Source organism: Rhincodon typus, chromosome 11 (assembly GCF_021869965.1).
Source record: "Rhincodon typus isolate 14 chromosome 11, sRhiTyp1.1, whole genome shotgun sequence".
Classification (NCBI taxonomy): Eukaryota; Metazoa; Chordata; class Chondrichthyes; order Orectolobiformes; family Rhincodontidae; genus Rhincodon; species Rhincodon typus.
The window spans coordinates 66717083-66739951 of NC_063342.1; the positions used below are offsets into that span (position 1 = coordinate 66717083).

The window sequence follows — 22869 nt, forward strand, 5'->3', positions numbered from 1 at the left end:
CGAAGATCCGGCAATAAGGTGCTCTGATGATTTTTTTAGGTACCAAGCATTAGGCAAGGACGCAGCGTGCTCCTCAAAAAATATTCAAAGAAACATTTACCAACAAACTCTGCCAAGTCCTGTTTGTCAACTTGCTTATACTAATGAAGCCACCCACATAATCCAAAATATTGCATCTGTTGCTAGTTTATAATTTTTAAAAACTCTAATAGCTGTCTGACATCTTTAAACAGTCTCCATGTTGAAACAAACGTAAAGACATCAAATATTACAGAAAGAATGAAATAAAGGCAACAGACCAGAAATCCAGGTCTATTTTTACTCCAAAGTACTAGAAGCATGTTTATTTTTAATTTTTGATATTAAGATTATCACTTGCTTAAAGAAACCTCAAATAGTACTTTCTGAACTCTCCAAAAGTATTCCTTGTCAGAAGAAACACAATGAATTTTGCCAGATACATTCTCATGTTTGGTTTTTGATGGGAAATGCACTTACATGGCATTGAGTGGTAAACACTTGGCCAGTACTGACCGCTGTCTCTCTTAATCCATACACGAATTGTTCTGGAAAAAAGGTTTAAAAAAAAAAAACAGTTACTTCCATTTTTCTTCTCACACACACACACACACACACACAGTGGGAATTGTCACAACATAACTAGGAAGAATACACAAATAATTGTGCCCTAATGCTTCACAAACCATTGCAAATATATAAAATCCCAATGTCAGCAAATCGTTGGTAAATGATGCAATTTGAATTCACTGTAAAAAAAAAAATCTGCAATAAAAAACGTCCATGTCTAAAAGACTAATGGTGACCATGAAATCATTGTCTACTGTCAGAAAAACTCATCTGATCCACCCTTCCCAAATGGACCTGAGTGATGTCTTCCTGCAACTCTAGACCTACAGCAGTATGGTTAACTCATAACTGCCCTTCCCGGCACAAAGCCAGGTTGACTATCCCTAATCAGTCCTTGCCTTTCCAAATGCATGCAAATCCTGCCCCTCAGAATCCCTCCAACAACTCACCCACCACTGACATATGGCTCACAGGTCTGTATTTCTCTGGCTTTTCATGGCAACCTTTCTTAAATAATGGCACCACATTAGCCAACCTCCAGTTTCCGGCATCTCACCCTTGTCTATCGATGATACAAATATATCAGCAAAACGCTAAGCAATCTCTTCCCTAGTTTCCCCACTAGGTTCTGGAAACACCTGATCAAGTTTCAGGCTTTATCTGCCTTTATGCATTTTAAGACATCCAGCACTTCCTCTTTTGCAATATAAACTCTTTTCAAGGCATCACTCTATTTCCCTAAGTTCCCTAACTTGCTCAAAACCAAAAGCAGCTCTCACAGCCACGATCCTCTCCCGTCCACCATTTTTTTTTCTCCGTGCTGTTGGTCTCATTCTCCCTGTTACTACTTCAAAGAGCAACATTGCACTGCAGGTTAAAAGAGGGCAATATTTGCTTTTGAATCATAACACTTTCATGGTACTTCAACTACATAGCAGTTGAACTTACATTTCAATTTACAGGCCTGAAAAAGAAAACTGTGGTCACTTTCAGAACCTAAAAGCTAAACCACTACGGAGCTCTAGTTCACCAAAGACTGAGGTGCTGAGGGCCCCACCTCACATGTTCACGGACACAATCTAACATGGTAAAACACTGACTGTGTTTAGGCCAGGATAAGTGATGTGAATCAATACAGGAAAGTGGGGAAGCAGTTGTAAAGAACTCATTTCCCAAACAATTTAATCACAAACCCCTCAAAGATTTTATTTGCACATCACCAGAATACAATAAATGCTATGATATTAATGGGTTGGAGTGAGCAAGTGCTTCCAAATATTTTCTTGTTTTTGTTAAAAGTATGAAAATTTCAGATCAGCAGCATGATTCAAGAGAGCATATCAAGAAAATGTCTTTGGACAATTTTTTGCCCAATCTGGCTGCATACGATGGCTATGGATTTCAATGCAGTTACACTTTACACAGTACGATGCACCATTCTTCATCAAAGCAGAAAATGCAATAAAAGGTATGAAATGCTGATCACGACTTTTAAAGCAACATAAATAAACAAAGATACAAGATATGATCTTTAACTAAAACTGTAAGGACCAAGTCAAGATGTCTGCTCACCTAAAGTTCAAAAGTATAGGCCCTGGACTTATGACAAATAAATCCAAGCGCACAAGTGACTAAATATCATTTCCAAAGTTCCATTTTAAATCCAAAACAAACATTGTGAATTTGTTGCATCTAACAGAACCCCGAGAATTTCAACTTATTCAGGACAAGCTTTTTGTTTTTCAGCCTTCTGCAAAAGGAAACTGACTGAACTCCTTGAACAATACATCTGCAATCAGACGTGCCAGTTTTCATGGTACAAAAATTACCAGTGTCTAAAAAGTGAACATCCTCTGCTGTTATAATGTGAGCAATACAAGACAAATTAAAGTCACATTTTAAAAAAAAAATTCATTTTGTTTAGGTTTGAAATGTCTGAAAGCATGGGATTGATCATTTTGTCATCTGGTTAGTAGCAAGACAGCTACAGAAGCACCATCATTGCTATAATGTTGCGTGCCTGGGCAATAGAAGATATAGCTGGGAATTAAAATTACTGTAGCTTTGAAGCATCTAGCAGGTCTTAAGAAATACAGGTTTCATCAAATTAATTCTGAACTCTTGCCTGCCTGTGATTTACAAAGAAAAAACTGATGATATCATATGGTTTGTATTAACACAAATTGCAATGTTTAGAAATATCCCATAAATAGCCAGTAGACTCCCTTCTTTAACCTATGGAGAGGTGATTTACATGGTCACTATTTCACTAAGGCTTATAACTTAATCAGTGCCTTTCTTGGGAACAAACTCACAAGTACTTCAACAAGTTTAAGGGTCATCAGCGTTATTTGCTGCACTCTGTCCCCAACTTTGATTGTCCCAACACTGCCAGTTGTTAGTAAAGGCACTTGCACTCAACAGGAAACCCAGAAAATCTTCAGGACAAACAGCTCTAGCAAGGCTGCTTTGTCTTAAAATTTACTGTTTGAAAAGCAGTTGTAATCAGGTTCCCAATTACTTGCAAAAGAGAATTGCATAAATATTGAAAAAGGTGACATTTGCTCAAGGCGGTGGGACTAACGGCACAGCTCTGTCACAAAAATAATACAGCACAGCTAAACCAAACAGCGTCCTGTGCTGTGATTTTAAAAAAAGTCATCTCCTGCATTTGCAATAGATTATAAATCAAAACATGATCAGCCTCTGAATATTTTATTGACAAAATCATAAAAGTAGAACTTGTATGATGTTGCAATGAAGTAACAAGGATAGCTTCACCAGATGAGAATAATCCACTGCAAGGAATCAATACAAATAAAAGACAGAGTAGAATTCAGTAAATGATCCCAAGCAAAGAGCATGCAGCAAAAAGAACAATATACATAAATCATGCCGCTTACTAATTTTAAAGGGAAATGCTTCTTAGGTTTCTGAAACTGTAGGAGATTTATTGGATTTTCCCTATTCAAATGGAATCAGGCTGGTCTTATCACACGGTCAGTGAGAGTCTGGCTCAGTGTAAACACTTGAGACTCAGTCAGAAGGTGCTGGTTTCAAAATTCTACTCCCCGCAACCCTGCTAAATGGAAAATGCAGCTTCAATTCTGAATTCTGGGACGATATTCAGTGGGATACTCACCTGTGGTTAATGTAGGTGTTCTCACCTCATTTCACATAGGTTGTGGAATCCTAGAAAATCCTTTAGCCATAGAATATTAACCCAATGTCACAACTCACTGGGGTAGCACACTGAAAATCAAGTCCTGTTATACCTGAAGTCATCACAACAGCTAAAGAATTTTATTTGAAAATATGCAAGATTTCTATTTTACCTATCTTATAGTTAAGGTTGACAGAAAGCATGGATCCCGTTTCTACACTTAGCAAACACCACTATTTATTGCAAGTATATAGACTTTTGCTCCAGGTAAACAGTTATAAGATGTCAACATATGTCAAATTAAAAGCCAAATATCCCCATAAATTCCATTGTATATACACACAGACAGGAAAAAGATAAAACACGTGCATTATGGATCGAAGGAGAAAGAATTGGTAAAGCAGTTCAATAGTTCCTGCTCACAAGGGTTGCTGAGATGATTCTTATGCTGGCCAATGCCGCTTCTCAGTCATTTGCAAGAGGCATAGGTTGGCTGCTTCACTTATAAAAGGTCACTGTCTAATCAAATAACAGTCATAGAATAGCTTATAGCAATTGAAGTAAAGTTAAACTGGTTTTCTCCAGGTTCAATGTGGCTTTTTTGTGCAGAGAACAAAGGGAGCTTCTGAGCTGCTCGTGGTCCAAAGGCTTCAATGTATCTTGTTCCTAGCCTCAAGATGTTCAGTGGCCTGAGAACCAATCACAAAGTTTCCATTGGTAACTGGTCACTAGCTCACAATAAAATCCACCTTTTGCCAAAGCTTCATTTGAACATAACCCTTCAGCTACACTTTATCTGCAATCACTGTTAATACAAAGTGCTTGCAATAAGTATCAAGTTACTTGCTTTCAAACCACAGAAATTCTTGGTTTTAAAACAGTTCTTGACTCATTTCAATCCACAATTTAAAACAAAATTAGAAAGAACACTTTACATCAGTTAGTATAATGATGGGTACTCTCATGGATGCAGCCTTCCTGTCAAGACTGAGAGTCACCCATGAGTCCTCTCACTATTTCACCTTCTTCTCCAAAAGAAAGAGTAAGCTATGAAAACAAATACCATTGGAACATAGCACTTGGGAATGAATGCTGGTCCTTCACCATTTCAATGTTTCCACTGAGCAAAAGTCTCACTCTAACAGCGAGGTAACAAGAGACTGATTTAAATTGAGTTGAGAATCTAATAAATTGGTAGGAGTGTAGAAATCCAAGAAGCAATTCCCCTTAAAAATCAGTAAGAGATATGGTCATGATTTATGCATGCTGTTCTCTGCCATTCAATGCGTCTGCTCTGCCTTAAATAAACAGTGCCTTAAATGACACAGCCAGCACTACTTTGTGGGGAAGAGAATTTCAGAGAATAATGACCCTCACAGAAAATAAATTCTCTTAAATGCCATCTTAGAAAGGAGACTATGTAATCTTAAACACTGTCCTCTAGTTTGAGTCTCCACACAAGAAGGAACATCCAACCAACAAATTCCATCAAGATCTGCTTTGCTTCAATAGGATTGCTTCTCATTTGTCTGTATTTTAATGAGTACAACCCAATCTGTCCTTACCTTTCTTGTAGGATAATTCCTTTAACCCAGGAATGAGTGGAGTGAACCTCCTCTGATATCCTAAGAGAACTCTAATCTTTTACAAATAAAGAGAATAAAACTACATAGTACTCAAGATATAGCCTCAATATTTGAAAGGTGATTTGGTTTGGTGCATAGCCTTACTGTGGGATACAAGCTTTCTTGAGAATCACGGTTGAGCTAGGAATAAGGCAATTGAACATGCAAAGTCATTTCATTCGTTTTTTTCAGACCAAGGGTTCCTGAAATGACATGTTCTGCTTTTTAACTTTGAGTCAACATGAGATCGAGTTTAGAGTCCAGAATTTATCCAAAATTCAAGCACCGGCAACATTAAAAGGAGATATTCTTGGAAAAAGGGTCTATCTGGTGGTCATGCACGTGTTAGGAATTCAAATCAGAATAAAGATACTGCATTTAAGTTAAACTACATGCTCAGGACATCCCTCAGCAATTTACATTCAGCAGATTCAACCTGAAGAAGTAGTTATCATTAGTATGCAGGGATATGCAGTAGCCAAACAGAGCACAGCACTAGTCACTAATGGAAAAATTACCAAAAAGATTTGATTGCACCAACTGAGTAAAGTATGTCAACCCCAGGAGCTTAGCAGGGCTGGAAATGAAATCAAGACGTTCTCTGTCATATAAAGTGCTGTAATCAGAATTCACTCCAAATTTGGACAATTGGAGCTTCAAGACCAAGATCAATTTTCTTTTTCCCCTCTGAGTAAGGGCACATCGGAATACAGGAGACAAAACAAGTACAATACAGGTCAGCCATTATCAGAAAGAACAGCAGAATATGTTTGAGGGGTCGAATGGCCTGCTCCTGTTTCTATGTTCAAGTAGTACTATTTGGATCTTTTCTGTCTACCTAAACAGGAATTTGAATCCTCAGTATATTGCATCACTTCTTTGTGTTGCATTAAATAATAAGTCTGTGGAGTCTGTTAAACCGACAACATTGCTTATCTGTGCCACCAGCGAATGTCAAACTGACAGGAAGCTGAAACTAAGTCACAAACTAAACTTGCCAACAATCTCAGCAGGCTAAATGCTCAGTTTGCTGTCTGTTCCATTGTGGCAAATGAAAAACACTCCATTGCACAAGCAGGCTGGCATTTGTAAAAATATTCCAGGAGTAAAATAAACATGCTGTTTGGGGTAGCAAAGAGTACAGCCACAAGCTGCTGGACTCAGGTTTGATGATGTAATAGAAAATAAAAACTTTTAAGAATGGGTGAAGAGAACAGAAAAACATTTTTGGGATAAATAAGCAACCTTCTTGGAGCCAGCATTTTAACTGTTAAGGCTTTGGAACTGATGAATGATTTCTCTGAGTCACGAGTGGTAGATGCATTTCATACATGTATCAACAACTTCCTTCCACTTGGCTACTCTCCTGAGAAGCCAGCATTAGCTGAAAAAAGATGATGGCGATCAAAGATCAAAGAAATCTTCAGCTTCCCATAAAAATGCCTCAAGTTTCACATCACCTGATAGCGGTTCCTGGTTAACCAAGTTGAGTTTGTAAAAACCAACATTTTCTACACCTAAAAGTGGAAACACAATATACATGCCATCCATCTCCGTTCATCTGTTTGTTGATCTCACCTTCTCTTAACTTGCATCTGTTTCCTAACAAATTCCACCTCACTCCCTGCCCATTTCATTCTCTGTGCCCTCATCTTCCTTCAACACCTCAAATTTATCTTTCCTTTTCCTAACAGTCCTTCATCTTTCACACTCAAATCTCAACACCTGCAACCCGCTTTCTTTCCTCTTCCATGACCACTGGTTCCTCTGTTCACCTCATTCTCAGAACCCACTCCTCAACATGAAAACCAGTCTATTTCATTCATTGCCCATGGTCTTCTCTTCACAGCTCCAACAGACCAACTCTGCTCTGCACACCTCACCCCGAACCCCGTGAGCGTACAGAGCCCAGCCCTATTTACCTCTGACATCACCTCTCACTGACTCCTCTTCCCAGTTAGCTTTACACCTGAAAAACACACTCCTATCCCCTTTGCTGACCATCTGCAGACATGCACAAATACATACATTCTCCCCGTCATGTGTACGCAGTCTTCTGTACTCCCTTGGGCATACCCTCACCCAACACCCCGCATCCTCCATTCCCCGCTTTACACACCACCACGCACCGCCCCAACTACAGCTTTCCCCTCTTCAAACCCCACAATCATTTCCTCCCCTCCAACTCTCTGCCAGGAGTTTTTGTCGCCAAACCCTCCCCATTTCTGCACCCCTCCCCTCTGCTCTATACCCTACCACCCCGTTCTCTGGCAGGACCCTTCCACTCCCATAAAGGCCTCCTAGGCATTTCTCACTGCGTCCCGCCTGTGTGCCTGCAGACCCCAGCACGGTACCATCGCCCCTGAGCCAGTACTGCAGGAATTCCTCGGCCAGTGAGCGTGTCCCCGCTTACGGACCTGTCCTCGCTGACGCTGATCACTCCGTCTTCTTTGGGGATGATGGCCGCCATGTTCACCACGTCCTGGGAGCCCTCGATCTTGCTGAGCAGAACAGGTCTCCGGATGCGAGCCCTGGGCTTGCTCTCCGCCGCCATGGTGATGGACCAACCCCAGCGTCACCTCCAAACACTACGCAGCCACCACCGCGCAGCTCCGGAAATCCCCAGGCACCGTGCAGCCGCGAAACCTGTCCGCCCGGTGTCGCCGTGAAATACCTCCGCCGGAAGTAGAGGAGCAGCGATTTGGGAATAAAATAATTCATGGCGGTTTAAAAGTTCGACTTTCTCTTTCCCTTAAATGAATCTCCAGGACTGTAACTGGATTTTCAGCTTGTATCAGTTTTATCGGATTCTAACGTTCTGCTTTTTATTTCTCCCAGCATTTCTATTTTATTCTTCAGTCCTTCCATCACAGACTGCACGTTGGAAATGGATGGTTATAAATATCACGTTTTCCCACCCACTCAGTTTCAGGTTCATCTTTCAGAAATGCTATGATCTACATTTGTAATAGCTGTTTGTAAACTTGTCGAGGCTGCAGCATCGCACCCAGCGGGAGAGTCCTATGGTAACTGTAGGCTATCGGGCCAGACGTTTGCATCTAGAGTGGAAAGTGCCAGTGTGGACGTTAACGTTAGCAACAGAATGAAAAGGTAAAAACAAAAAGTAGAATTCATTACTTCTGTACTAGGAATGTGATGAGCGATACGTTGAACAATCAATGGTGGGAGCCTAGGCTGTGGGTTATTTGGATGTGGGGAGATCATGTGATAACATCTGGAATATATCTGGACCGGGGTGTTGTTTTTTTTTAGTCAATCTCTTTGGACATGTTACAACAGCTGCGTGTGTTCTGATATCATAAGTACAGACACTACGACTGTATCAAAGAGGAATAGAAACAGAGAAACAGGAGTAGGCCATACAGCCTGTTGAGGCTGCCCCACCATTCAATATGATCATGGCTGATCAACAACTTGAATGCCTTTTAGTCACCCCTCCCTCATGACCGTATACGCTAGTAGTAATCAGGAGTCTATCAATCTCGACCTTATACATACTCAAAGACAGGATAAAGAAAAACTTTAATTCACTGACTGGGTGGCTCAGTGGTGAGCACTACTGCCTCACAGCACCAGCAACCCAGGTTCAATTCCAGTTTTGAGTGACTGAGGACTTTGCACGTTTTCCCTGTGTCTGTGTTGGTTTCTACTGGGTGCTCGGGTTTCCTCCCACAGTCCAAAGATGTGAAGGCTAGGTGGATTGGCCATGCTAAATTGCCCCATAGTATCCAAGGATGAGTAGGCTAGGTAGATTAGCCATGGTAAATGCTGGTTTATGGGAATAGGGTAGGGGTCTGGGTGGGATCCCCTTCAGAGAGTTGGTGCAGACTCCCTAGGCCCAATGGCCACTTTCTGCTCTGAATGGATTCTATGATTAGCATCAAACCTGGACCATGGTGATGAAAGATATCTGAAAGCTGTGTAGCCTGAGTTGTCAATATTCAGTAGATTATTTTAAAAGGTGTCATCAACAGGTACATTGTTGATACCAAAAAAAATGTGGTGACAATTCAATTGGACACAGCAAGAAGGGGGTGAGGTGGGGGAGGGGATACCAATCTGCTGCAAACAATGCAATGTGATATGATGGGTGTTAACTAGAAGAAATATGACATTGTATACATTCTCTTCCATTCATCCAGACCCAGTTTATGTTCCAGAAAAGGTGAAAATTGGGGCATTGAAACATTTTTGAGGAAATTGTCAGGATGCTGGGACAGTGAATGAAAAATTGGGACTATCTTGACACAATCTGGTCACCCTAACTAAATCCACACTGGGATTGCCAACTCTGGTTGTATGTGTTCCTGGATGTTTCAGCTGATTTCCCGCCTTCAACCATCATTCTCCCACGTTAGCATCAATGATCTCTCAACATGTTGATTATCAAAGTATTTCACCTTTCTACCCGATTGGATGCTTCCTCATATCAGTCAACCAATCTTTTTCCTGTCACCAGTACTTTCTCTTTACTAAAGAACTCTAGGTTATTTGTAGCAGTACCCTGTAGACGAACAGTTAATTCTGGAGAATGGCAAACTTTATTTGCATGTACAATGGAAATTGTCTTTGCAACAATTTACATTAATAAATTATACTTGGCAGTCAGAAACATGACTTCTAAATTTGCACATGCTACCAAATTGGGTGGTGTAGATAATCTGAAGGAAGATTGCAACAAAATACAAGAAGACATTAATAATTGTACAGAATTGACACATAATTAGCAAATAAATTTCAATATCGTTAAGTGTGAAGTGTTGCACTTTGGTGGGAAGAATTTAAAAAAGCTGCAAACTGCTTGAATAATAAATAGGAATAGGATTGAGGACCAAAATAATCAGGGATTACAAACGCAAAAAAAAAATCATTAGAAGTAGTTTCTCTGGTTAAGAAAAGAACAAGCAAAGCACTGGGCTTCATTGCTATAAGCATGTTATTGCAAAATAGGGAATTTATGTTAAACTGATGTAATGCTTTGGTTAAAGCACACTGAAGAGTACTGTATGCAGTTCTGACCTCTGCAGTACACAAAGGATATAATTCATTGGGGAAGAGCAAAATAAAATTCACAAGGACGGTTCCCCAACTGTGACATTATAAACACCAGGAAAGTTGGAGTCGGCTGGGCCTCTTTTTTTCTCCAGAAAATAAAATGAAGGGGTCACTGTCTTTTGGAGCTAATAGAGATATTATTAAAACATAAATGATGCACACTTCCTGACCACAAAAGCAAATTCCTACTGTCATCGTCTTGGTTACATTTTTTATTTTAATATTTTCAATGTTAAAGAAGGTTTTGTGTAATAAATAGTAGTGAGCAGAAATGTGTAGTAAACAATAATTCTTGGTAACTACAGTAACCAGGTCAATGCTTGCTGTCAACCTGGGTCCCAAAGATGGGTAAATTGGGGAATTCTGCATACCTTTTAAAACTCCAGGAGTAGTGAGGTTTGATTCCCGGTGTGCTACCCCAGTGAGGCAACAGTTCGGCACTAGCCTGTTGAGAAGTGTTCTAGCCAAGATCTTCCCAGATTCGGAAAAAGATAGTGATCCCATGGTACTTGGAACAATCTGACTTTTCTCATTTGTTTTCATACAAGGTGGTGATAACGGCATCCCCACACATATTATAAGAAGCAAATCTTCCATCCAATATACACACACAGAGGTATTAGTCCCTCCTTTCTCTTCCCTCCAATATACACACCATAATCAGCTCCTCTTTCTCGTTGTATATGGGTCTGAAGGAGTTAATACTAGGAAGTGCCATAAGCACCACCCAACTACAATGATGTCATGTGGATTAACGGACAGAAAAGCGAAGGATCTTGCAAGAGTGAAAGCTAATATCCATGTCCTCCTTATAGCGTCTGTAACAATGCCTGTCAGATTAACGTGACTTGTAACGAGGTGCCAGCATGTAATAAACAATTTTATGTTCAATACAAAAGACTCTTCTACTTAGAATAAAAAGTGAATTTTCTTGTACCATTATATACCAAGCGGGGATGGTAAATCCCTATACCTTCAACATGGTGTCTCAGTTTAGCTGTGCATACAACCTCTCCCACACAATAACCAGTCCTGCTTCCACCCTCAACCGTTTGCCTCCAGAGTTCCCAGCCCAGGGTACAAGGCCTGGAAAGCAACAATGTGCAAACTGTGATAGGTATTTTAATGTTTTAATCACATATCCCAGGATAGTCTGGTATGTATTTAATTCACATTAAAATATATAGACACTGTAACCTAATTTTAATCTCAGTTCTCATCATATTTCTTTGTAAAGATTTTTTTTGTATCTGAAGCACTGAATTTACAGATTAGATTGGCTGTCTCATGTGATTGATAACAAACAGTTGCAATCAGGATCACTCAAAAATAGAGATAACAAGGTGTAGAGCTGGATGAACACAGCAGGCCAAGCAGCATCAGAGGAGCAGGAAGGCTGACGTTTCGGGCCCAGACCCTTCTTCAGAAATCACTCAAAACTAGCTCAAGTTATCAATGCAAGCCACCCCTTCATATTAACCCTGATTTTACTTCAGTTTTTTCAATGTAGCTTCAGCTTCAAAAGTAGCAACCAATAAAGTTAACTAGTTATTGATACTGTTTGTGAAGAAGAACGATACCATGATTTATTCCCACAGTATATACATTCAAAGCTGCTGGTTTGTCACTAGCGATCCAGGTAAAGGTGGCAAAGGCTCACGTTTCTGCCATCACACTACATTACAGTTTTGGCGTTTATTTTCCAACACTACTTTCACATGTCCTCTCATGACTTTTTTTTCATTTTAGCTATTTCCCTCACTATAACCAATGTTCTATTCACTATCAGATTCTTCTATCACTCCAGTTTCTGTATAGGTCTGCAAACATGGTCTTTTTTTCCTGTGAAATAAACCTAATGATCTATAGAAAAGTGAACCACATGTATTGACACAGATTATGTTTTTACACAATGCATAATGATCAACCAATATTGCAGCTGTCCTTATCTTAGAAACATTGTGGTCTTTTCATTTGAATCTTATTTAGAAAGAAACACTATTTTTAAATTCTTCTTACTTCACTGAGGTTTTCAAAATATTGCCCAATCTTCATAGCCTTATGTTACCTACAAAACATCACTTCCCTTTCTCCAGCACATTCCATAAAAGTTTGATTCAGATGCCTTCAGTATAAGATGATCATCGAAGAAATTTAATAGGGAAATCAGAAGAAATTTCCATAAACATCGGCATATACATGTTGAGCTAAATGGCCCATTCGTGCGCTGTATATCTGATATAATTCCAAGTACTCTTGGAGCAGTACTACCAATGCTGCCTGCACAAAATCCTGAGAATGTGTAGGGAAGAAAGACACACCAACACCAGCGTCATCGAACAGGCCAACATTCCCAGAATTGAGGCACTGACCACCCTAGATCTGCTATGAAGGGTGGGGCACATCGTCCGCATGACCAGCACAAGACTCCCCAAGCAGGTGATCCACTCCCAGCTTCAAAACGGCAGGTGAGCCCCACATGGACAGAGGAAGCACTTCACGGATACCCTCAAGGCCTCACTGGCAGAGTGTGGCCTTCCCACAGACATCTGGGAATCATTGGCACAAGACCATCCAAAATGAAGGTGGAGCATCTGGGAAGGCGATGAGCACCTCGAGACTTGCTGTCGGGAAAAAGCGGAAGCCAGGCGAAAACGGCAAAAGGAGCATGCTGCCACACCAATGCCCCACCCACCCCCTTCCTGCGGCCATCTTCTGCCCCAAGTGTAACAGAGCCTGTGGTAGCTGCATCCAACTATACAGCCACCTATGTACTCACCCTGAAAGTGCAAGAGAGTCATCCTCGTCTGAGAGGAACCGCCAATGGAATGTACTCTTCATGATTTTGGGGAGGAGAGGCATCGCACCCGTAGCATTCAAGTGCCTCCAGTGGATGTCAATCCAATGTTCAGAACGTGCTGGGGCTGACTAGACTGGTCCTTGAACCAAACCGTTCTCTGCTGGAGGTCAACCTGGTATTTTGAGAGACCCTACTCCATTGAATCATAGCATGTTTGGAATACAGCTAGTCCTATTCCTCCACCCTTATTTCTGATCAATTCCCTTTTGAAAGTCACAATTAACTCTACACTCCAAATACAGCACTGTCAAGATCCTAATCACTCACCATGCAATAAAGATTTTTCTTGTGTCAACATTGTTTCCTTTTGCTATAAATTGGTTTCCTTTAGTTTGTAGCCCTTCTGCCAAAGGGAACTGTTTCTCACAGCGTGCAAAGCCTTGTTAGACATCAACCCAGGGTTCAGAGCTTGGGATCTGGTCCCCCACTTACCAAAGATGTGTAGGGCAAGTCTCATGCTCGATGTACCCTGAATCAGAGGTGGAGAAGAGTCAAAAACAGAAATTGCAGGAAAAGCTCAACAGGTCTGGCAGCATCTGTGAACAGAAATCAGTCTTAACTTTTCGGGTCCAGTGACCCTTCCTCAGAAGCAGAAGAGTGTTCAGCTAGTACTTTTCTTCATGTTCCGAGATCAAGCTGTCACTCATTGTAGAATTTTAGGTTTCATTAAAGAATTAGTGAAAACAAAAGTCAGGTGATCATGATAAGTCCATATTAAACAGCATTAAAATCTCAAAGACTTTGGAAAGAGTTCAATACAATAAATATTCACAAGGATGTACTCTGATATGAGGAAATATATTTGAGGAAAGAATCACAGATTTGTATTTTCATCAAAAATAATGAGATGATATATGTATTTAAAATCATAAAATGATTAAGACAGGGTAGAAAGAGACAAGCTATTTCCAATATCTAGGGGGTTTACACAGGGACATTATTTTTATCTGCTATATGTTACATAAAAGAAGCTTGAATTGAACACAATGGCATCTTTGTCACTGGTGTAATGCATCAATCAATACATTTCAACCTGAACTCTCCCATTCATTCAGTGTTTGCTGAATATATCAGCACTCTAGCGGCTGTCGGCTTTCAGATTTGGGTTCATCCCAATTTAAGAACAATGCACAAACTCTGGCTTGCAGATCATCATGGTCAATCTAAGCAACAAAAGATATCCAATCATCAAAATTAAATGAAAAATCTAAATAAACGCTTTTGGCAGAGATGAAGTAAAAGTACAAAATTCTGGATATACTCAGTGGATTTTTAAGCATGAGTGAAGAAACAGGTCAGAATATGAAAACTGAAAGATGTACAGATATAGAAATAAAGATCAGTGTCGGGCGTGGGTTGGGGAGAAACACGAGGAATAATCTCAAGAAGGGCAGGAGAAATTAAATGACTGAAGGGATGCTGGGGTAAAGCAAAAAGAAATGATAATCAGCAAGCAAAGAAACACGTGAATCAAAGGGGGGTGCATATCGGAATCACTGAATCATTGCCATCCCCAAAAAAAGGAGGCAAAAGTTTTGAGTTGAAATTGTCTGACTCAGTTTTGAGTCTGAAAGCAGATGGAGCACTTCAGTGCTTAATTGACTCTGTTTCAAAGGGACCATTATCTTTGGTGTCCTGATAATATTTATCGTGCAGCCAATACTAAAAACATTGGTCATCATCATATTGCTGTTTATGTAATCTTGCACTGATCTACATTTCTTATATTATTACGGTTCAAAAATGACTTAAATAGTTGGAAAATTCTTTGGGGCATCCAATATTCATGGAATTGGGTGTCCCAATATAAATGCTCATTCTATGACACATGGACTCTCGTTTTCTCTCCCACTGATCCTGGGTTATTTGCTGCATTTGTCTGAGATTTGCCCTCCTCTGCCCTGATTGTTTTGGATTTTGTGCCGCCCGAAGGAGATTGTGGACCACTCCTGCAGCAGCTACTGGCGATGGTGATGGTACCAGATAATTCAGTGAGGGTGCAGGGCGGAATGAACGGCCCTGCACCCAGCACGCATGCGCAGGTTTGGAATCGGTGTTTGCCTTCACGCATGCGCAGGTTTGGAATCGGTGTTTGCCTTTTTTAAAAAAAGCCGCACATGCGCAGACGGAACGAATGACGTGTCGGTCACCCGGCGCGAGCGTGCGCAGCAAGAGGCCCGGGGACTGGCGGGAGGGGGGGCGTGTTCTATATGCAGATGAGGTACGAAGTCGCCGACCAATCGGATCAGGTAAAGGGGGTGGAGCGAACGCGTCACATGACGCACCGCAACGTGTGTGTTGGCGGAGTCGGGGGGGGGAAGGGAGTTATAAGGAGAAGGAAAGTTGTGCGGAGCGGCATTTAAGCGAGGGACAGGCAGAGCGTTGGAGCGGGGAGCTGTCCGTCTGCTTGGCAGAGGCACGGCATCGGCCCGGACAGCTCCGGGGTGGACAGGGAGGGAAGGGAAAAAAAAATACAAAAAAAAGGGAGGGGGAGAGAGGAGAAGGAAAAAAAAGACAAACACAAGGGGGCTAGAGATCCTCACAGCTTCCTTCCACCACCACCACCACCACCAACCATCCAAACCCCCCCACCCCCCCTTTCCTCCAAGTGAGGCGGGGAGAAATAATAAACCGTCTCCCCTCTACAGAAAGTTGGAGTACAGGCACCCACTTGAGTGCAGAGTCCGAGTACAGGCACCCGATTCGGACAGCCAATAACCCCCACCTTCCACCCCCCGAAACCCCCCCACCCCCACCGCAATCCCAAAGCCGTCTCCTAGTCCGGGGTGGGGGGAGTTCTCGAGTTTGACTGTAATACACTTAACCTCAGCCGGTGTGTCTCACTCAACTCCTCTTAACCCACCACCACAACCCCTGACACCACCAGCACCATGCCCATCTTACTTTTCCTCATAGACACGTCCGCTTCTATGAGCCAGCGCACCCATCTGGGCACCACCTACCTGGACATAGCCAAAGGCGCGGTTGAGACCTTCATGAAGGTAAAAAAACAGGAAGACAAGGAGTTTTTGAGAGCGTTAGGAGGATCGTTGGGGGTGGGTGGGGGGGTTGTTGTTGGGTGGGAAATGATGGCGGGGTTAATGGGGAGGGGGGGAAACTAGGCCTCAGGCCCCCGCACTGACGCCGAATGAGATCCTAACTGGTGTTTCTCTTTTTCTTTCTTACCCCCTCCTCTTCCTTTCCTCACCCCCCTCTCCCTTCCTCACCCCCCCCTTTTCCCTTCCTCTGCCTCCATCTTACTCTCACCCCCTCCTTCCCCTGCCCTCTCCTCCTCCTCCTCCTGTGAACAGCTGCGGGCCCGGGACCCTGCCAGCCGGGGAGACAGGTACATGCTGGTGACCTTCGATGACCCACCGCACGGTATCAAGGTAAAATAAAAACCCCGTGTTCATTCACTCTGGGCATTTGTGTTTTTTTTTAATCTTAAAAAAAATCGTCCGGGTATTTGAGAAGAGAGGTTTTCCCTCTCTCTCTCTCTCTCTCTCTCTTCACTCAGGCACCCTAACTAAACATGGCCGACGTGTTCCTCCTGCTTCGGATGGCTTGGGGAGGTGCAGAGATGGTTACCCACCCCCCCACCTTTTGCCCCAGGCGCCCACACACACACACACACACACACACACACCACCTTATTTAGCATAAAGAAGAAAGGGGCTAGGGGTTCAAACGATGTGGATTCTCAGTTGGAGAGTTTGAAATGTTTGAATCGACTTTGTAGTAAAGCTAAGGGGTGGTTATAGATCTCCTTGGTGACTCATTTTCACAAGAGTGTGCAGACTCGTCTTGCTTCTTAAAGAGGGACAACAGAGGCAAATGCCCAGACTTGTTTCGTAAAGGGGAAATGGCAGTTTTAAGATGTGTAGCCAGATTTTCTCGAGGAAGGATTAGTCCTAAGTGGAACACTTATTTCGGAAATGATTCATTTCAGTTTTTACATAAGGCAGAAGTGAGCGTAGATGTATATGTTTGAGTTGCATGGAGTATTAAATCTATCATGCTAAGCTGCACAGTGCTGTCATTTAGGGGGCAGGTTTTTAAAGCGAGACCGGGTGGCTACTGATAGACTAAAGAGATCTGGTGGGGTGTTAAATGGAGGGATGGGGGTGCATTGTATGTATTCCCAGATCTTAGGGCTTTGACAGCTGAAGATTTGATGGCCAGCTTCTGTTCCCTGCCAGTCACTTTGTGTGTAGTTAACCTGTTTCTAGATAAGTGGCAAAGCTTAAAGATGCAGACAGTATAGCATTTTGAATGACTAACGTGCTGTGGAAGAGACAATGCACCTTAAATTGATTTGTACTCCAGAGTTTGCATCTTGATCATGTTACTTTGACACTTCATTATTTGGGGAAAGGAGGTGTGCTGGTGAAAGATTTACTTTAGAATGAGAAGAGGGAGAGGTGAAAAATACCACATCTGTGAGGCATTTGGTTTATCATCATGGTCAGCTTGAAAAAGTGGCAAAAGCTTTGTATGGAACTTCCTGCCAAGGCCATTAGAATAGAGGAAAGCTGGGTGAACGGTAAGCCAAGTACTCGTAATGTTTATAAAATAAAAGCTATTACTAGGTTACAAAGGGACATTGATAGGATGCAGAGCTGGGCTGAAAAGTGGCAAATGGAGTTTAACCCTGAAAGTGTGAGGTGATTCATTTTGGAAGGACAAACTTGATTCTTGGCAGTGTGGAGGAGCAGAGGGATTTTGGGGTTCATGTTCACAGTCTCCTGAAAGCTGCCACCCAGGTGGATAGAGTTGTTAAGAACGCGTATGGTGTGTTAGCTTTCATTAGTAGAGGGATTGAGTTCCCCTATGTTCCAGCTATACAAAACCCTGGTTCGGCCACATCTGGAGTATTGTGTCCAGTTCTGGTTGCCTCATTATTGGAAAGATGTGGAAGCGTTGGAAAAGGTGCAGAGGAGATTTACCAGGATGTTGCCTGGAATGGGGAGGAAGGTCTTACGAGGAAAGGTTGAGAGAGCTAGGGCTTTTTTCTTTAGAATGACGAAGGATGAGAGGTGACTTGATAGACGTGTACAAAATGATCAGAAGTATAGATAGACTGGACAGCCAGAGACTTTTTTCTAGGGTGAAGGTAGCTATTACGAGGGGGCACAGTTTTAAAGTGGAGTGGAGGTAGATATAGGGGAGTCGTCAGAGGTAGGTTCTTTACTCGGAGAGTGGTCGGGGCGTGGAATGCATTGCCGGAGAGGGTAGTGGAGTCGGCCTCATTAGGGCCATTTAAGCGGCTACTAGATAGGCATATGGATGATAGTATAAGGTAGCGGTGGAGGTTAGATAGACCTTAGGATTAGGGTAAAAGTTTGGCACAACATCGTGGGCCAAAAGGCCTGATACTGTGCTGTACTGTTCTATGTTCTATGCTCTATGATATAGACTATGTTTCGTAATCTCATACCTAAACTTAATGTCTAAAATACAGTATCATGAGTGAAGAGTCTGTGTTTGGGCAAGGGGAAGGAGACTGGAAGGAACAAGGAAAGCAAGTTCAAAATTACAGTCTATTATAAAACTTGAGACTCTTATTTATGTTGTAAAGGTACTAATCTTCCAAATGCCTGTTTTAATATGTATGATGTCTTGCTACAGTGTCCTGCGAAAACTGATTTCCTACAAGTTTGTGATGAAAGACTTGGAAATGTTCTGAACAGAGAAAGCATCACTGAAATGTTTTATTTTTCAGGCTGGCTGGAAGGAAAACCATGCAACATTCATGAACGAATTGAAAAATCTTCAAGCTGTAGGACTATCAACTCTTGGCCAGTCTTTAAGGACATCCTTTGATTTATTAAATTTAAATAGATTAGTTACTGGAATAGACAACTATGGGCAGGTATGTCTAACACAAGCTAAGATTTCTAATCATTCAACACAGAAAAAAGTAAATCCTCCACACATATAGGAGCAATAAAAACTACCAATAATCACCTACCTATTTGACAGTTGTCAGCACAGGAAACCATGTGGATGGAGTTGAGAATCAAATCAAATCATAGTTACATAGCTCAGCAGTTTGGACCATATATGCTTCAATTTACGAAAGACCACTTGGGCCACTAAATGGGTGCTTGCATTGCAGGCTAATTTCTTTGTACGATACAAACAGGAGAGGTGGCCAAGAATTGTGAATCAAACATCCACTGGGATGAGCGATGCGACTTTTCATAAGAGGAGCAGTGGACCATTAGTCATTGAATCATGGGCATTTATAACACAAAAGGACGCAGTTCATTCGATCATGCCCATATTGACCAAAACAAAATCTATTTGGCCTCATCCCACTTTTGAGTTCCCATCTGTGGCCTAGTAAATTACAGCACTCCAATTATATATTCGCATACTTTTTAAAAGCAATGAGGTTTTCTACTTTTACCAGATTTCAGACAATGATTTCCAGACACCCGCCAAACTGAGTCAAAAATCTTTTCTCAATTCCCCTGTGATTCTTTGACCAATTATTTTGATTATTCTAGCTCATCCTTTATAGCTCCTGGCACGTCAGCAAGTTTTTTCCAGCGAGGCTACCAGCGATCAGTACAATCCTTCATTCAGTTTCTGATATGTGCTGGGCTGTAGGTTGTACAGTTATCGTCAGTGTTTCCAAGTTTGGCGTCAGTCTTCCCATTGATATTAGCATGCAACAGCATCAGATGAGTGTGAGTTCAGCAAGCATGTGATGATGCAAGCACTTGGTGATCTGGCTCCCATTGCAGCAGTTAAGTAGACTGTTGATAGTTGCAGTTGAAGCATTGCATTAGTCATGGGTGCTTGGTAATATTACTGAAGGCAGTAAACAGTAGCAGAACGGTACCCTGATGCTAAGTCTTTTAAAAAGCTGTAAAGTAAAACATTTTCCAAGTTGCATGGAGACGTGAAAATTCTGCTTGCAATTGTTTTCCTGAAATCTAGATGATTCTCCTAGACCTGACTGAAAATTGAAGCTTGAGTTGAAATTTTGAATTCACATTCTGAAATATGTTAATGTCATAATTCTTTCTAAAGTCACTTCTTTAGCAGATTAACACTTGGGTGGGCAGAATATTACTTCTGTGTTAGGTTTCATGGTTATCTTGTTATACTATGTTCTTCAACTTTTACTTGCGCACATGCATGTTATCCCTATTTCTTAAATTTCCAGTCTCCAAAGTAAGGCTCTGAAAAAGGATATGTGGTGACTATAACACAATACCATACAACACAGGAACAAGCCATTCGGCCCACCAAGCCTGTTCTGGTCCTAATCCTTATTTAGACCTGCTACTTGCTCGTATGGGGTTTCTTTCCTTCAGTTTTCTTCGATCTTTCAAGCATTACTGTGGTCAGTCAGTGCATTAGTTTAGTAGAACAGTTGTTATTGTTGAACTTGTAGTCCTCTGCTGATCTGCATTTGATGGCAATGATGGACAATTATAACTAAGAGCACAAATATTTTGAGATTAGTACTGAAACCAATGTCTTCCATTCATGCATTGTTCTCAATGTGATTTAAGTGGAACTTCAGCAGTTGGTAAGATTAGTTTGTGTGTGTTTACATATCCAGATATTTGTACCTTCAGTTTTTATAAGGTTTCCTTGTGTCAATCACTACAATTGATTTGGGTTAGTGATCAGGCTGAAGGAGATACCTCATGTATATTTCTATGCCCAAATCAAAAATACCGATAATGCTTGATCACCACTTACTACTTTTCATTGCAGCTTGAAAGATGCTAACTTTTTCAGGTTACATTGGCTTAGTTATCCTGCACTCTCGGGAAAGATATAATCTTAAGAAGTACACAGTTCTCTTATTCACAAGGTCCAGTTCAGTACAGATCTATAAGTCTCTGGTACAAGTGACATAACAGATTTATCTTGTTTCTCATCATGCTTTGACTTTGTTTAAACACTCCTTTAAAAACAAGAATGGAAGGCAAAAGTTTAAAGTAGTCTATCCTTAATTATGAATAACCTTAGAAAGCATTGATATGAGTGTTGGTAGACAATAGCATTTTGGATAGGAGTGAATTCATAGTTAAGTGCCTGTGCAACATAGTTAACATCACAGCACTGAGTGAGACCCATCAATTTCCAAAAGTGATGGGACAAACTTACAGGTTTTTAATACTCCATAAGTGTGTGTGGAAAAAATGGAATAAAATATTCTCTTTCATTTGGGTTAAAATAAGTTATTCCTGTCTTGGCACTACTGAGTTGTGAAATTTTCGACCTTGTGGTTCTCTTAAGTCTTGAGTTGGCCCCATGATAAATGATGAGCTTGAAAGGGCTTTTTAATAGAGCACAAGTTTATTTTCTGTTTACTTTTAAGCCACCCACTGACCCTAAAAGCCTGGACTAAGATGAGTTTTGCATGTCGCCTGCTTCATAACATGCTGCTTTGCCTGCATTATTAGCATCATGATATTAAATTGAAGCAATGCTTGTATCAGTGATATTTTGTTAAACCTCCAGGAAAGTCTGGAAGGCAAAATGGGCAAAAATTGCTTGCAAACTTGAAATAGGTTTTATTTTGTTTTATCAGTACTGCTTAAGTGAGTTTATTTTTATGTCACTGACTTCCTTTCACATATCCTGTAGTGAATTGAGCCATATTTGGATCTGAGTAACTTTAAAATGCTGCAAAGCGGGTTTGGTTTTCTTCTCTTCTCTCTTTTTCCTGTTGCATTTGTCCTATACGTTGTCTGAATGTCCTCCATTTCTTTGTCTAAGTAAGCATTCTAAATTCCAGCTCATAGACATGAGTTTAACTGGTTTTCTGAAGGATGAGGCATCACGTTCATTTTCAACTCATCCTTGCCCTTGCATTGGTAGAGATTTCTGGTGACACTTAAAAATAATCTTGAGTAATTTGGTGTCCATAGCTGTCTCTAGTTCAGTTAGCTAGTAAAAAAACCAAGTTTATTTTTTGAGATAACAAGGTGTAGAGCTGGATGAACACAGCAGGCCAAGCAGCATCATAGGAGCAGGAAGGCTGACGTTTCGGGCCTAGACCCTTCATCAGGTTTAATAAAATGGTTACGCATGGGAAGGTGCAAAATACTCATGCATTGGTGCCATGAGTGGTGTACTTTGCTCCCTTGTTACCTTTTGAAGATGTAGGAATTATGTGCCTGTAAATGAGATGCTTCTTTAGTAATGGTGAGTAAAGGTAATGTGATTATACTTGTCAACAACGTGCCACGTGAAAATGCACAAGCTTTTAGTTTGCACTGGAATAGAATGATAAACTATTTAGTTTCTTGTTAATGAAACTAACTGAATAGGGAATTAAATATGGACTCTTTTTCTTTCAAGGCATAGGTTCACCTAAGAGTCCAAACTCTCAAATGATTGAATTGTCACTGGGATTCTAGACACGTTCACTTTTAAAAATGTGTTCAACTGTTCATGCTTTTCAGCCCATTGATAACATTAAAGCACTATAACATTTAATATCTAGTAACTAAATGTTCAATCCATTTGAATAATTTCTGTTCCAGTAGGGTTTGAGGAGAAAATAGTCATAGATTACAGAAACT

At 41.2% G+C, this 22869-nt stretch overlaps 2 protein-coding genes across 8 annotated transcripts in view; one reads left to right on the plus strand and one right to left on the minus strand.

Moving 5' to 3' along the window:
- The window catches only part of wdfy2 (WD repeat and FYVE domain containing 2), a 51400-nt gene extending 43338 nt beyond the window's left edge, over positions 1-8062 (minus strand). Inside the window, exons 1-2 of one of the 2 annotated variants that reach the window (XM_048602578.1) lie at positions 7794-8062; positions 499-566 (exon numbers count right to left, since the gene is read on the minus strand). In XM_048602578.1, the coding sequence (XP_048458535.1) occupies positions 499-566; positions 7794-7930 (205 nt within the window). In that variant the 5' untranslated portion in view covers positions 7931-8062. The remainder of the gene's footprint in view (positions 1-498; positions 567-7793) is intronic. The other variant, XM_020510815.2, reaches the window with a different exon arrangement.
- Positions 8063-15686: 7624 nt separating this feature from the next.
- LOC109911494 (integrator complex subunit 6) overlaps positions 15687-22869 on the plus strand; it is an 83205-nt gene continuing 76022 nt past the window's right edge. For all 6 annotated transcript variants that reach the window (XR_007263218.1, XR_007263216.1, XR_007263217.1 and 3 more), the window contains exons 1-3: positions 15687-16314; positions 16624-16701; positions 19035-19184. Coding sequence is in view for 3 of the 6 variants with exons in the window: in XM_020510812.2 (XP_020366401.1) it covers positions 16204-16314; positions 16624-16701; positions 19035-19184 (339 nt within the window). In the remaining 3 variants the exon portion in view is untranslated. The remainder of the gene's footprint in view (positions 16315-16623; positions 16702-19034; positions 19185-22869) is intronic.